Source organism: Saccostrea cucullata, unplaced genomic scaffold (assembly GCF_032062105.1).
Source record: "Saccostrea cucullata isolate Sc308-1 unplaced genomic scaffold, CSIRO_AGI_Scuc_v1 ctg2618, whole genome shotgun sequence".
Taxonomy (NCBI): Eukaryota; Metazoa; Mollusca; class Bivalvia; order Ostreida; family Ostreidae; genus Saccostrea; species Saccostrea cuccullata.
This window is the reverse complement of record NW_026919344.1, coordinates 101,144-116,825: the sequence shown is the minus strand read 5'-3', so window position 1 is coordinate 116,825 and position 15,682 is coordinate 101,144. Positions and strand designations below refer to the sequence as shown.

The following is a 15,682-nucleotide window of genomic DNA, read 5'->3' as shown; positions in this document are numbered from 1 at the left end:
TTTAGTTCTTAGAAATTGTCTTATAAAAAAGTTAATATCTGTGCCCCATAAAAGTATTTTAAAGATTCGATTCAAAAAATTGGATTTCCTTTAATCTAGACCTTGATTCCAATGTGTTTTAGAATGAGATGGAATTTGAAGTAAATTTTATTTTAGAATTTTTCAATATTTGTTTGTTTATGAATTCGAGTTGAATTTCTTAAAATGTTTTAGAGGAGATTATATTTGTATAAGTTAAGATTTCAGTGCTTATATTTATTTCAAAAGAAAATAATGATTAAATAATATCAAGCAGAAAGGCCAAGAGGTGAGCAAATTCAACCAAAACCTTGAGGTATTTAAAGAAAAATTTATTCCTAAATGAATTAAGTAGTTTATGAATGATCTTTTCCCTCTGCTTTGCTGGCGTTAGTCAAAACTGGATTTTCATTTCCTGCACCTGAAAAAAACAAAACATTAATATATTATAAACATATTTTTTCATGTATTCTATGGTCATTTGTCTTCGCCGTTTGAAAACATACTTGCACACTTCATACTAAACGAAAATGAAAATTTTTATCCTTTCTTTGGATGGTTAAGTGTTATTACATTCTCTAAGACAAAATTAAACAGAACAATATTTTTAAAAATGTATTTTTCTTACCAATACAAATCACCTACTTTTTCGTGGGCTGACTTTCTGAAAGCATCTTTCTCTTGCACAGCAAATCAGCAGAATAACAATACCCACGAGGAATAATACACATCCGACCACAGTGCCTAGAATGATGGCCAACCTTCAACAAGTAAAACAAGATAACACAAGTACAATGTATATCTTTGTCTATATATATTTTAAACATTCTCAAACAGATTGTTTTCAAATTCTTTTTTATGCTTTATTATTTTACTACAATTTTTAAAAGCTTTATATTCTTTGAAACTGAACACCTACTCAGTGTATTTTTTAGGGGGTGGGGGGTGGAAGGGGGGGGGGGGGGCAGAACAACCTTTCAAAATGATATTATAGTGTGACACCAGGTAATTGAATAATTCAAGGTTGGATGCTATGTTTTTCTGGTCATCAAGATATAGAAGGAAAACCTTTTTGTATTATTATTTTGTATTGTGTCTAAATAAAGACTAAAGTATCCAGTATGCATATGGCGTTTTGGCTAAAGCGTCTAGTGTTGCGATGTAAGGATTTGATCCTAACTACGCATGTTCGAATCCCAACGTGAAGATGGTTCTTCGGATGAGACCATATAAACAGAGTTCACGTGTCGCAGTAGGTCCTGGCACGAAAAAGATCCCTCACTGCTCAATGGCCGTTTATATGTACCGAGTAAGAACTCAATTTGCAGCTCCCCGCCGCCAAGTGGTGGCTTCTTCATGTAAGTGAAAATTTCTCGAGAGGGACGTTAACAACATACATACATACAAACAAACAAACAATGATAAAGAATTCGGGAACCCTTTACACAGTTTACCTAGTTGCTACTAATATTTTTTTTTTAAAAATGACCAATATAAATAATTATACATATATATATATTTTTTAATATATTGATATATATTTTGAACCGAAATGTAGATTCTCTTGTTAAAAGTTTCATAATTCTTAAATTGCTTTAAGTAACATACGTTTTGAAATTATTACTGCAGCATTCAGATTCGCAGCACCCTGATGAACACGATCTTACGTAGGATACCGGTCCCGAGTAAAATGTACATTCTGTACAAAGCACTGTAAAAAAGACAATAAAAATGTAACTTGTCATTACTTTTAATACTTAAATCTTTATTTTGGTAGTTTTATGATTTACGATTATTTTCTCTTCTTAAGAGAAATTCTTTGTAACAACTCGAAAAGCATAAGTTATTATTATTACAATAATAATATCCTTTATGTGACAGAGTTATATTAACTATAATTGTTTTATTTGTTATAATTTATTTCTAAGGTATCATGTTTTACTTAGTAATTGTAAAGTTGTTTCATGTTTATAACTTTTAGATCGGGATCAATCACCTAATTTTAACCTATGACACCATTGTCTTAATTTACAGCCAATCAGCGTGGCTTCTCCTAATCACGTGACCATTGTTTTATTTTTTACCAAAGGAGAAAGCCACACAAATTTGCAAGGAAATTTTTTATCGAAAAAAAAGTATTTCCAGTTTGTTTCACGCAACTTAGGTAGGGTAACACCTTTCTACCTTCGATGTGCTTAGTTTCCAGTGTGATTTGCTGGATATTTCTCCACAGGATAAGGGTTTTGATAAGTTTCGATAAGTGACTTTGTTTGTTTACGGAAGGTGCGCGATCCGGTTTGAACCGGTTTGGGGAGAACTTGTGTCACAACATGGAAGAGCCGAATTTCCTCAGGATTTGTTTACTTGGACATTCGTTTGTAACTCGTTTACGGCGATATATGGACTCGCATCCAGATTTAATGAACTTAAAGTTGCATCAGGATTTTTACAGTGTTTCAGTGCGGGCCCGTGGTGGTCTACGGATCTCGAGCGTCGCTCGTTCCAGAGACTTCTTGACTTTTGATATGTTGCCGCACGTGTGTTTTATGCAGATTGGGGAAAACGACATTCTTTTGCATACCAATGAAATGATTGTACGTGACATTCTATCTTTAGCATCGTATCTACATTCCGGAATAGGCATACAAACAGTTATTGTGGGTCAACTTCTGCGCCGCCAACCTTGGGCCTCGTCACCGGACTTCAACGAACGCATCATCGCCATAAATGTCATGCTCCGGGAACAGTGCTCAAACATTTCGGGTGTGCATTTCTGGCCTCATAGAGGCTTTTGGACAGATTTGACATTTCTGTGTCAGGATGGGGTTCATCTCCGATGCCCCTCCCAGTCATCCCATGTTGTGACCACCTCTCCTATGCACCGGTTTTGGCGAAGTGTTCGCTCAGCTATCTTACAGCATAGGCACATTTCAGGCCAGTATCATTCTGCTTAAATTTGCTAGTCTGACCTTATTTTCAATTGCTTTACATATATATAGCGAAATATTATAATTAAGTACAAACAGTGATTTACTTGACATGTCCTGTTGATTAAGAATTCACCCCAATATTCGGTGATTTACTAGTTACAAGTCATTGGGTGCATGCATTGCATTTGTTTATGTCATAAACTTTAAGTCTTATTGCTGTACGTGCCTTATATAACTGATACATGATGATGATTAGTCAGTTAGTTTGTTTTTGGAGTAAATTTAATTCAGCTTTATAGATAAACTTGATTGGAGTAGGCATTTATTTACTCCTGTATATACACTTTGTAAGCAACTTCTCTTTGTATTGTGGGACCATACACATTACTGAATGCTTACTTTGGATGTTGCGGGACCATACGCTTCATCTTGTACGAGTGTATTGTTGTATGTGCATTTTCCTTTGGTGCGGGACCATACCACCTAAGACATGCTTATTTGGTTGTTGTATTGTGGGGCCATACACGTTACACAACTGTTTTCATGTACACTATTCGCAGTTGATTCTGTGGTGATGTTGCGGGACCATACGCATTATCATTTTATGACTGCACATGTATTAATTGTTTGTTACTGTTTAATGTTGCGGGGCCATACGCAACAACATAGTAATATGAAATATACTATTTTATTTCATATGCACTTTTTCCTTTATGAAGGATCAAGCACACTTTATTTCAATATTTGTTCATGTTGGTTCTTAATCGTGTGTAGCATCCACATAAGACATTACTGTTTACTGAATATATTTCTTAATGGATATATTCATATTCAACTGTTGCGGGACCACACGCAACATCTACATAAAATATTTCTATGAAGTATGGCTTCTTGTCTTTGTATTAGTTTGTAATCTTCTACTATGTTAAACTAGCCGAAGAATAATATCTTAAAAATGGGTCAGACTAGCTTTAAATTCTCCTTTGGTGATCTATTTTCAGTTTTATATTATTGGGTATGATAATAACATTTATATAATGTTTATCCCTTACCCTCTCCTTAATCAAAATTAATATTTTGCAGCATTGAAGCTGTTTACTTTTTACATTTGTAATGTGTACATGGTCACATGTATCTAATGCTATATATAGATATATACATGTGTATATAAAGATTTATAAAGTTGTTCTGCTGGGGCAGTTTGGACATTTAAGAATTATTTCATGAAATATTTTTTAATTGCTTTCATTATGCTTTTTTGTTCAGGTGTACAGCCATGCCTCCAAAGAGGGGACAGAAGTCCTCCGCTCCCACAACCACGAAAAGGCGGAAGACAATCCAACCCACTGGCACAGATGTTAGTGAAACCGTAACACTACAACTGCCACCTGTGGAACCACCTGTGCAAAATGAAATCTTAAATATCGACTATGACAAGTTAGCTACAGCTATTCTAAAACAATCACATGCACACAATGGACTAAGTGTTCAAACTCAAGAGGCCCCTTCAGTTCCAGCAGCTACTTCTCATTCATCTGACACATTACCAAAATCTACAGCAGATCCACAATCATCTTCAGTACCAGGTCCTTCATCTCAACAACCTTCAGCTCAGCAGCCTTCAGCTCAGCAACTTTCAGCTCAGCAGCCGACAAGCAGTGTGTCAAGTTCAACACCAGTTTTGGGGACTCTGTTAGATCAGGTTTTTGCAGGTGAGCCAGCAAGGGCTTCTGATCTTCCTTACTCATCTACTATCGTTAGTGATGGCATTCCCCTTGGGTCTTCAGTTTCTAGCAAACTTAAGTCAAAAATTTGGAATAATGAATTCATTGATTTCCGATCCCTGCAAAATACCAGAGAAGAACCTTTGAGTGTTTCAATTTCCACGGGGGTCATCAAATTACACCAAAGTCCAAAATTTAAAAGCCCCATATCTATCTCTCAATGGACAGATGCATTCTTTGTGTTTTCGGCAGTTTACATAGAAAAATACCCTGCTGAAGCCCCCAATCTGTTAAAATATGGGCACATGGTAAGGGAAATTCAACAACTTCATGGGGACAATGCATTTCGCTCATACGATGAGCAGTTTAGGAAACTAAAAGAGAGTGTTAATGTACCATGGCAACAACCTATTCAGGAGTTAAGGTTTATTTTCTTTTTACCCACCCTTTTTTGATGACAGGCATATCAGTGCCTGCTTTATGATATATGTAATTTTAGGGGGTCAGATTGCATAATATATTACCAAAGATTTTTGTATTCTTTCAAAGTTTGTTCTAGTCTTGTCTGACCCCCTTATAATATGTTTATATTTTGTTTTGCGTCATTTACTTCAATAAATGACAATTTTTCACTTTCACTACTGTTGTTATTTTAATTTTAATCCATCAAAAAACTAGCTCAGTTGACTTGGCTTCGGTCTTGCATAATAACAGAGGAACATAAAAGCTGTTGACAACACGTTGATGAATTAAGTACATGTATATCAAGTGTCTATTTAAACTCTGTTCTGTTTTCTTCGTCATGACGAAGAATACACGGAGTGTGTGACCCTTAGACAGGGATGCTTACTTCTCAATTTTCCTCTAATGTTTTAAGAGGTCCGTATTTTATTTGCTACGGATCTTGAGCCAAGTTTTACAATAGGTTGCAAGTCAAAACGTATACTTAAACATCTATGTAATTTACGCCAATTTTGCGTTTTACTAAAGGTGGTATCTTACATTTTAGTGTATTTGTAACATTATTAGACAGGCTGATAATTTCACATATTGAATAGTATGAGGCATATATCCATTACTTACACCCTTTAGTACAACGCTATCTACGTACAGGTAAATGCAGTCGTAAAGTATACGTTTAAATCTACGTCTACGGCAAAATTTTAGTAAAACTTGGCAATGTGTTTTGTAAATGGACTTTTAAGCTTGATTACGGTTCGTTATATGTATGTTTCATGGCATTTTTTTTTATTGCTCAGAAATGCAAAAAACGCTAATTTTTTTACTTATGATATGTGTTACATAAACAAAAAAAAAAGAATAAAAAAATTAAAGACTGGCAAATATACAAAATGAAACAAAGATAGCAGATCTATAAAAATAAACTGCAATTAATTTCTACTTTTCATAGGAGGCATACAAACAACGCTACGGAGATGCAAAGTTCTTTTTTCGCTACTTTTAAGTTTTTAGTTTACGCTTAATAAAAAAAATATAATTATACGTTAAATGAAGAAAGAAAAACCGTTAGCATGGTTTCCAAAGGGATAGTAATCGATTAAAATATATTTCATTTTTCTTCCATATTTTTTCCGAAAATTCCCATGGCAGCGCAATCTTTCAAGAATTTTGATTAAAGTTTTTGAAATATGAAAATTAGGATCATGTTATACCTTTATAGATTGATCATTAGTTATATAGAATTGATAAAAGATAGAATCAGATCGAAACAAACAGAAAGTAAAATCAAAATTCTTTTGCGGTTTGACAACCATGAATATCATAGTCAACCACCGAGAAATATCACATTTTATCCATAGAATATTTAACCAGGATCTTGTTTTTTTTCATTTTGTGTTTGATATCGACTTATTATTGCTTTTATATTGAATGTTTGATTTCAGCAAAATAACTGAATAAATAAAATTAATTACTTTTGAATATTAGTACTTTGTTTTCATTGAAGCGTATGTTATGGTATTATTTCCCAACATCGAAGAAATCAGGTTTTAAACATTTTTGTAACAATAATTTCCCTTTCATTTTGTTGCTTCAAATCATAACTATTAGTATAAGATTCAAAATGCCTTTGTTTAAACTTTACGGAATGTCATTGTAACCATGAAATGCAGCAACCAGTTATTGTCTAATTTGAAAAATAAATTTGAAATACAAAATTACTTTTATAGATTTATGAAAAATGTTGGTATTATCCATTCAGTAGCTCCATAAAATGCTGGTCATTACAGAAAATGGCAATGAATGCACTGTCGTGTCATAACTTGTTAGAATACAGTGTTTTACTATTATTAGAAAATATTTCCTAATATACTAAAATGCACAACATTAATTTCAAAATAAGTCTTTCTTGAATCATTGGTACACATTACATTTCCTTCATTTACGAATGTGTTGTTCTTTAACATTAATTGCCATACGATCCAATTTATCTTTTTTCTAATAAAACTCAAACATCTTAATACCTTATATTTTTGTGAATTATAAAATGATGTATAAGGTACAATAGATTAATGAATTATATATTGCTCAGATATTTAATACACTTACCTTCATGTAAAAAAGTATAAAATATCAAACTGATATAAATGAAATCTATCATATTGGCATTCTGAATATTTATAGGATACCGAGTTCCTTTTTGCACAAGAAAATGTGAACCTTTCAAGAAGTTATATCCTTTACATAAAATAAAATGTATACAATTTTTTGTATCAAATTTTCGTGAGAATTCCTTACTGACTTGTATATAAATGTACACACTCGACTTGGTGTGTCTGAAGAAGAGTTAAAAGTTAATGAGTTTTCATCCTTAACAAAGAGGAAACTTTAATCCGCTTAGACGTTGCTTTACAAAGAGTTCCGTCTTTTGTAAATTGTATTGATCTTCTCCTCCGTAAATTTTTATTAGGTGATTGCATTCATAATAGGGCCTCTTTGCTAGATATTTTTTTCATAAAATATACTCTAATCTTCAACTAACATTTAATAGAAAAGTTCATATAATGAAAAAGTCGTAAGAAAAATATCTCAGATGACAACAAAATATTTATCACTAAAGCAATGAAACATATGGAGATAACGAACAGTATTCAATATTAAAGTCCATAAAACAATACAAAATAGCAGCAGAGCAAACATCAGAGGTGGGATCAGGTGTCATGGAGGAGTGAACATCCCCTGCCAACCGGTCACACCCGCCGTGTGCTCCATGTCATAATCGGCTAATACCGAAAAAAAAATCCGTCGTCAATTTAGTGTATAAATAATGGACTAACAATTAGTATGAAAAACGTCAGTCAGTATTTGACTCAATGATAAACTGTATTTGCTGACAAGGTCATTGTATCGACCAAGGAACTTACGAAATGATGACTTTTAACGAGACTGCTGATATTCTTGTTTCATCAACTTGTTTATCAATAAGTAACCTCGTTTTAGAAATCGTTCATACGTAGAGCATGCTCTTGCGTATCGAATCAACTGAGATACATAAACTCCGTATGCAGGTGATGAAGGTATATTGCTGCATAAGTAAGGGAAGTTGACGATAGAAAAGTTTAAGTCATTATGTTTATTATAGAGCTTGGTTGTTAGATTACCATTAGTATCTTTTTCAAGTAAAATATCCAAATATGAAATCGATGCGTCAGACTCTGTGGTATTTTTAATTTCAGGCTCACCAGGAAATATCGTATCGACATAAGAATGGAAATTACAACTGTTAATTGACAATACGTCGTCGATATATATCTAAATGAAGGCCACAGCAAATGTTTTGCACAAGGTCTGCTAATAATGAGGCGCAATTTGTACCCATTTAAATTCCAATAGGTTGTTGGAAGACCTGGGCTCCAAAAACAACATAAATATTGTCAATCAAAAAGTCAAGCATCGTTTTGATGTCAACTTCAGAGTACTTGTGTGTACAATCAGAATGTTTTTTAACAAGAAAATTTTGTAAATGACCAATGACAAGGTGTGTATATTTACCAGTTCCATTTTTATTGAAAAGGCATATAAAGCATGGACTTTAATTCATTGGTGGGAATGGTTGTATATAAAGTTGAAAAGTCGTAAATTTTTAAGCTATTGATCTTAGTAAAACCTTGTGATTTCAAATTGTCCAAAGGTTTCTTGGAATTTTGAAGCATCCACATCAAAGTTACACCACATCTCAAATATATTTTTGCACAGTACTCTTGAAGTCTCTCCTTCACTATTGTTAATATCTTAGTGAGGAGTAAAGAAAGAAGCTTGGTTAACTGGAACCCGCCATGTATCTTTTTTTGTAAAGATTTTTATGAAGATTCGGAATCCAATATAGATATTCTAATTCAAATTCATTTTGGTTGTTTGGTATATAAAACAAATTCATCACTGACATATTATTTTGAAGATTTTTTCCATCGAAAGGGAACTATGAGTTGGATTACCACTTGTAGAATTAAAACCAAATGCTCCTTGAATACAATTTATTTAATGAACCTTACATACGAGCCTTACATGATGTAACCTGCTTTGTCAGCAGGGACCATTAATTACTGATCATGTAATCTATCTTATTCTTTTTCACTTCTGGATTATTGAATATAGAAGGATAGATTTTTTTTTTCATTTTGCTCCTCAATCTTTAAATACACGAATGTAACATAGATCTTATACAATAAATCCACTTTGACAAATTGTCAACGTCTTCTCTTTCATATCTGGACATCTTGAAAACATAGACACCTGATTGTTCTAATAAAAAATGAATCTTAATTTTTCAAATCTAATTGTTTAGAGTTCTGATTCCGAACGAGAGGTATAACAAAAGATTTATTTCTCTTGCGCGTCTTTTATTTTACTTCACATAGTTGTAAGATAAGGAAATGGGTAAAGAAGTCTTGACATAACCTTAACTTTTCAAAGTTCAATCAAATTGACTTACAGTGTTACAAAATTTACTATGTACCATGCACTATTTTACACACTCAAAAGAAAAAAAATGAAAAGATGAGTCTCTAAAGATATCAAACTCTTAGACAAAAAAACCAAACAGTGGTGACAAAGTTATGTATTGTGAACGTGTCGTACTTTGCCATCATTAGAGAAAATGGTGAAAAGAGATTTAATTAAAGGGACATTAACCAAATAAAACAGGTGTTGCATGTGTCCTAATGTGTTCATGTTTTATTGTCTGATAACAATATACCATAATTTTCTGATAACAATAAACAGGTGTGTTATCCATATCCACCGATCTTTCATTTATAATTTCAATTGATTAAATAATATTTTTCTTGCACCTGAAACGCACACATTGATTATATGAATTGATTAAATGAAGAGATAGAAAAGAAATGCACTGTAGACTGATCATCCAAATAGATTGTTAAAAAAAATATTTTAAAAAATCAAAACAAATTGCATTCTTTTTTGAAAAAAAAATAAATGTTGTTCATCACAGTCTACCACTTCATTTTTGATAAAACAAAACTAATATGTTTGTTTCTTAAAGCTTAAAAAATGCTATAAGAGAAACTATGTTATAACAAAAAACCCATTTCTGCTATTTATCCGCACATTAAGGGTGACACTAGATGAGAGATGCTGGATTGGTTTAGTCGCCCTGGTACAATGTCGACAGAGACTACAACGGCTTTAACAATCTCCTCTACAATTGTCATTAGGTAACCCAATCTTCAATAAAATGACGTTTTACAAACAAATTACTCAATATTAAAAGGTTCCAGGCAAAAGTTAAAGGTCACAGTGGATTGATATGTTATCATAGACAAAAGCTTTAAGAGAGAAATGTAACTCTTTCCCTACCCTTGGTTATCTTTAAAGTTACATTTCTAAAATTATTTTGATTCTTCACACATTTACCATTATTAAAAAGAAGAATAAAAAGAAGAATCATCGATCTCAAAATTAAAGATATTCAACTGACTATAAACGTTGATTGCCAAGTAACATTGAAACACAATAACAATTTTTGACTTGCGATTCTCTATTTTTAACTTCATGCAGTTACATATATATTTTACTATCACTTGAGAATGATGTAAATGTCTCAAAATTAATTTGGTACATAAAAGCATGTTTTGGTGAAGATTTATTGAATTTAAATCGGACAGACAACTGACAAAAAAGGAAGAGTTTAATATCTCCTTATATTCAGCATTTTGCTAATTCTATTTTCTCAGCAATCATTTTGCCATCAATTTATGGCCAGCTAGGATACAGTTCAATTTCATAAAACCTTAAATTCATACAAATCTGAACAGGCATTAAACACGGATCCCCGGGTGTTTAAGAGAAAGCATCGGGTGCCTATAGGAGGAGTAAGCCTGTTGACACAATTGTCGTAAGTATGTATCGAAAAGGTAAAGGGAACTATTAACAATATCACTATAAAGACCAAAGAATTATAATTATCCCGCTTCAGACAAATTTGTCGATTACTAATTGGACAAAAGCTAATCACATGACGCCCTGAAATTTTCCGTATTACGTCTCCGTCGAGGCGGGATAAATTCGTAACACAGTCAGTTAGTAACCTAATACGGATTCATACAGGGTGTGAAATGGAAATCCGTATTGGGACTCGGCTTCGCCTCGCCCAATACGGATTTCCATTTCACACCCTGTATGAATCTGTATTACGTCACTAACTGACTGTGTAACTAATATTATACTAGGTTTTTGATATTCACAATATACCAATTCATAGTTATGAGTCATAAGTTTGTCAAGGTTTAAATCTGATTGTATTCAGAGTGGAATAGTTCACCAAAGGAAAAGTTGACGATTAAAATTCTGAAGTCATGTTCATTCTCATAAAATTGAGTTGTTAGTTGGCTCTAATTGTCTGAATATTTGTAAAACATCCACATCTGAAACAGAGGCTGTTATGACTCTAAATTCAAATTCACGTTGTCAGAATGGATTAAATGTATCAGATGTATGTTAATATCATGCATTAAGCGATTTAGAGGCAAAATGAAAACCAGCTTTCCTTCTGTGTTCAGTAATTCAGAAGTGACCAAAAGAATTAGATAGATTAAACTGTCATTATGTACTGATCCCTGCTGACAAACCAGGAAACAACATTATGTGTTGGTAAAGTTCATTATTTGAATTAAATTTTAGATGAACTGGGATTTAATTCTACCAGTGGTAATTCAACTTATACAATAATCCTTTCTGTAAGAACTTCTTTAAAAATATATGTCAAATAGTTTTTAAATATCCTAACAACCAACATGAATGTGAATTATCACATCTATATTGGATTCCAAAACTTCATAAAAATTCTTACAAAGATCTCTTTATTTACTCCTCACTAAAATATTAACAGTAGTGAAGGAGAAACTTCAAGAGTACTGTACATGCAACAATAGGTTCGAGAAGTTGTGTAAATCAGATACTTAAAAAATACAAGGAACTTTTTTGAAAATTTGAAATCACGAAACTTGACCAAATCAACAGTATTAAAACTTACGACTTCTCAACTATATATACAACCATTCGTCAATTTAAGTCCAGACTTTCTGATATCATTGACAGCTGCCTTTTCTCAATGAAAAAAAAAAACTGTAAATACATTTACCTTGTCATTAGTCATTTGCAAAACTAATTTGTTAAAAAACATTCTGATTATACATACAGGTATTTTGAATTTGATATTTAAAAACTGCTTGAGTTTCTGAATGACAATATCTATCTAGTTTTTGGAGGCAAGGTTTTCCAACAATCTATTGGAATTCCCATATGTACCCATCGTGTCTGTTATAAGCAGGCCTATTTTTGTATTCATATGAAGCAGACTTTGTCCAAAATGTTATACGTGAAAAGAAGAAAACACATGCTGTGGCCTTCAACTCGAAATTTAGATATATCGACGACGTATGATAAAGTGGTTGATTCCATTCTTATGTCGATACGATATATCGAGGTGAAATTAATACTAGAGATACTACAAAGTCTGACGCATCTCTTTCATATTTAGATATTTTACTTGAAGAAGACATTAAGGGGTAATCTAACAACCAAGCTTTGTGACAAACGAGATTACTTTTATACTTCTCAACCGTCAAGTTCCCTAATTTATTGCTGCAGGACCGACGTTTTTCCTACTAAATATTAGGATATCATGTACACACTGAATTGTCGAAGGATTTCACGATCATTACACCTGATTACACCTCTGATTTTTTTTCAGGCCCGTATTTGCTCAGCTCCACTTTTTATTGTTTAATGGACTTTTGAACTTGAATATTTTTCGTTATCTCCTTAAATTTCTTTGAGTATGATGAGTCGACAAATAAATTTAGTTACTATTGTCTTAGTAAGTAAAACGTTCCATTACATCTGAATTCTTTTCTTTTTCTGTGCTGTAGAGACACTTTGAAATAAATTTTGCTTCATTTGAATATAAAAACAAGTCGATTTCCATAAGATCACAGAATTGTGTCCATTGAATTTTGACCATTAATTTTAGATATCTGGTCTCCAGAGAGTTTGTAAGAGTTGAAAATTTTGTGTAAAATTTTCAAAAAAAATTATTCCGCTTATGATCAATTTAAATGGTCGACAGAGTATGTTTCACCCGTCCTGTCCATATAATCCCACCTGCACTTCACTTCACCTCACTTATCAGCATCTTCACAAGAAGTTTTGATAAGGGCTTATTATCATTACCATTCATATTTTTATCAAAGGAATGCAAAACGTTTCCCTTCCGTTTTCTTTTTTTTTTCTTTTCCTTTACTTACAAAAATATATGCATTAGAATCAGATAACCATAAGGGGAAATCAATACACTTCATCTCGAACACAGTTTAGAGACCTTGTCTCGAGTTATCCCTCTTTCAATAGAAAAGTTTATTTTCTTATATTTATATACAACTCTTAATATTCCATATTAAAATCCATTGGAAATTTAAGTAGTAACATTTGCAAATACGACCAACTTAGTTCAATGTGAAAGCATAATTGTACACACCCTAGAAAGGCTCCTATACCTTAAAAAGATCCTGTCAAAAATCTTCATTAATGAACAAAGTACGCAAGTCATAATAGATTGGGATATGTACCAAATTGAGTAACTAAATGTAAAAATTCTTTAATCAAAAATAATTCTCTAAATATGCATGCATAATTTCGTGAAAAGTCTGTTTTCATAACAAAAAACTATTCCTGTAGTAAAACATATACATCCAGATGGGGAATTCAAAGCACCTATTTCATAAAATTAATTATATAAATATAATCATAACAGGTTAACAATCAATGCCTTTGGTCAAGGATTAATAAGTTATCTCCTTCTCTGAAAATTCTTGAAAAACGCTAGAAAACATGCATATGACAGTGACCCTCCTCTAATGATTATAAAATAACCCCCGGTAGATAATTGAATTTATTTCCATCAAATTTAAACTATTGTGTTGGAAACAATGTCAAACATGTACATGTATACATTAAATAATTAAAAATCGTAAAGTGCTGTTATACTAGTAATCATGATAAATTTCTACCTTGTAAATGAGTATTTTTATAACCGCGGTAGGAAATAATCATTAGCGAGGTGGATTTAGTGTCATTGCGGTTAGGGGAAGAATCGTAGGAGTAGCGTGACCTCATAGGAGCAGTCGTCGTTCACAATGGTTTGCCGAGGGTTGAAACTTCTATTGCTACCTACTACGTTTTACATGTTACAATTCTTCTTACAGTTATATTGAATGTCATGTAGAAATACTTGTCTTTTTTTTTAATCTAAAGTGAATTGTAAGTTCCAATTTTTGCTGCATGTAAAATATCGTTTTATGTTGCTCGTTGCTGAATTGTTTTCCAACGTAATATTATCCACTTGAGGTCTACAGTGATCGGAGAGTCCGTCCGTCCGTTTGTCTAGCTGAACCTCCGTCCGTCTGTTACGCTTCGGGGTACCCATCTCTTATCCGCAACTCCTTTTATACTACTGAACTGATTTTAAAAATACTTTCACAGAATCTTTATTACACATCTCAATGTTTTTGTCAAACCTTTTTGATCGAACACATACGATTTCGATGTTTCCCCATAGCAAAATATGGACACTGCCGTTCTTTCTATAATATTAGAGGGTAACCATCTTTTATTTGCAACTCGTCCTATAACCTACTATTTTATTTTTTGATCTGACACTTATTCCGTGTCTCCAAGAAGAAACTAGAGGTACTGTGAGCAATGAGCTCACTAAATGATACCCCCTGCCTCCCATAATGTCCATGTTTTGCTATATATTGTTTTACAGTAATGTGTAAAGAGGAATAACTCGTCCTATCAAATCCAGTAGCTTCGATATATGACGTCATAGGTACGAATATAATGGCAATGTCCATGTTTTGCTATGGAAAACCTAAAATACATGTCGAATAAAAAACTAAAATAGGAGGTCACAATGGCAATATGTAATAAAGATTCTGTGAAAGTTTCATTAAATTTCCTTCAGTGGAATGAGAGGAGTTGCGAATGAGAGATTGGTAACAAAGCGTAACAGACGGACGGACGGACGGTCATACCGATTACTATATACCCTCCTACTTTTCAAGCGGGAGGGGGTATAAACATGGACTTTGCCAATATAATGGCATGACAGGCGGGGAACCATTTAGTGAGCTTATTGCTCACAGTTCCTCTTGTTATACCCCCAGCTTGAAAAGCCGGAGGGTATATACCCACCTACTTTTCAAGCGGGGGGGGGGGGTATAAACATGGACTTTGCCAATATAATGGTATGACAGGCGGGGTACCATTTAGTGAGCTTATTGCTCACAGTTCCTCTTGTTATACCCCCAGCTTGAAAAGCCGGAGGGTATAAAGTAATCGGTATGTCCGTCAATCCGTCTAGCTGTGTCCGTCAGTCTGTCTGTTACGCTTTGGGGTACCCATATCTTATCCGCAACTCCTCTCATACCACTGAATGATATTTAATGAAACTTTCACAGAATCTTTATTCCA

At 33.1% G+C, this 15,682-nt stretch overlaps 1 protein-coding gene across 1 annotated transcript; it reads right to left on the bottom strand.

Annotated features, from left to right (window-relative positions):
• Nucleotides 1-335: 335 nt before the first annotated feature.
• On the bottom strand, nt 336-7,324 carry LOC134229715 (uncharacterized). The gene is made up of 4 exons (XM_062711492.1): nt 7,241-7,324; nt 1,627-1,729; nt 664-779; nt 336-439 (listed from the first exon to the last, which is right to left on the bottom strand). Exons 1-4 carry the CDS (start codon nt 7,290-7,292, stop codon nt 375-377), a joined length of 336 nt encoding a protein of 111 aa, XP_062567476.1. The 5' UTR covers nt 7,293-7,324; the 3' UTR covers nt 336-374.
• Between the last annotated feature and the right edge of the window lie 8,358 nt (nt 7,325-15,682).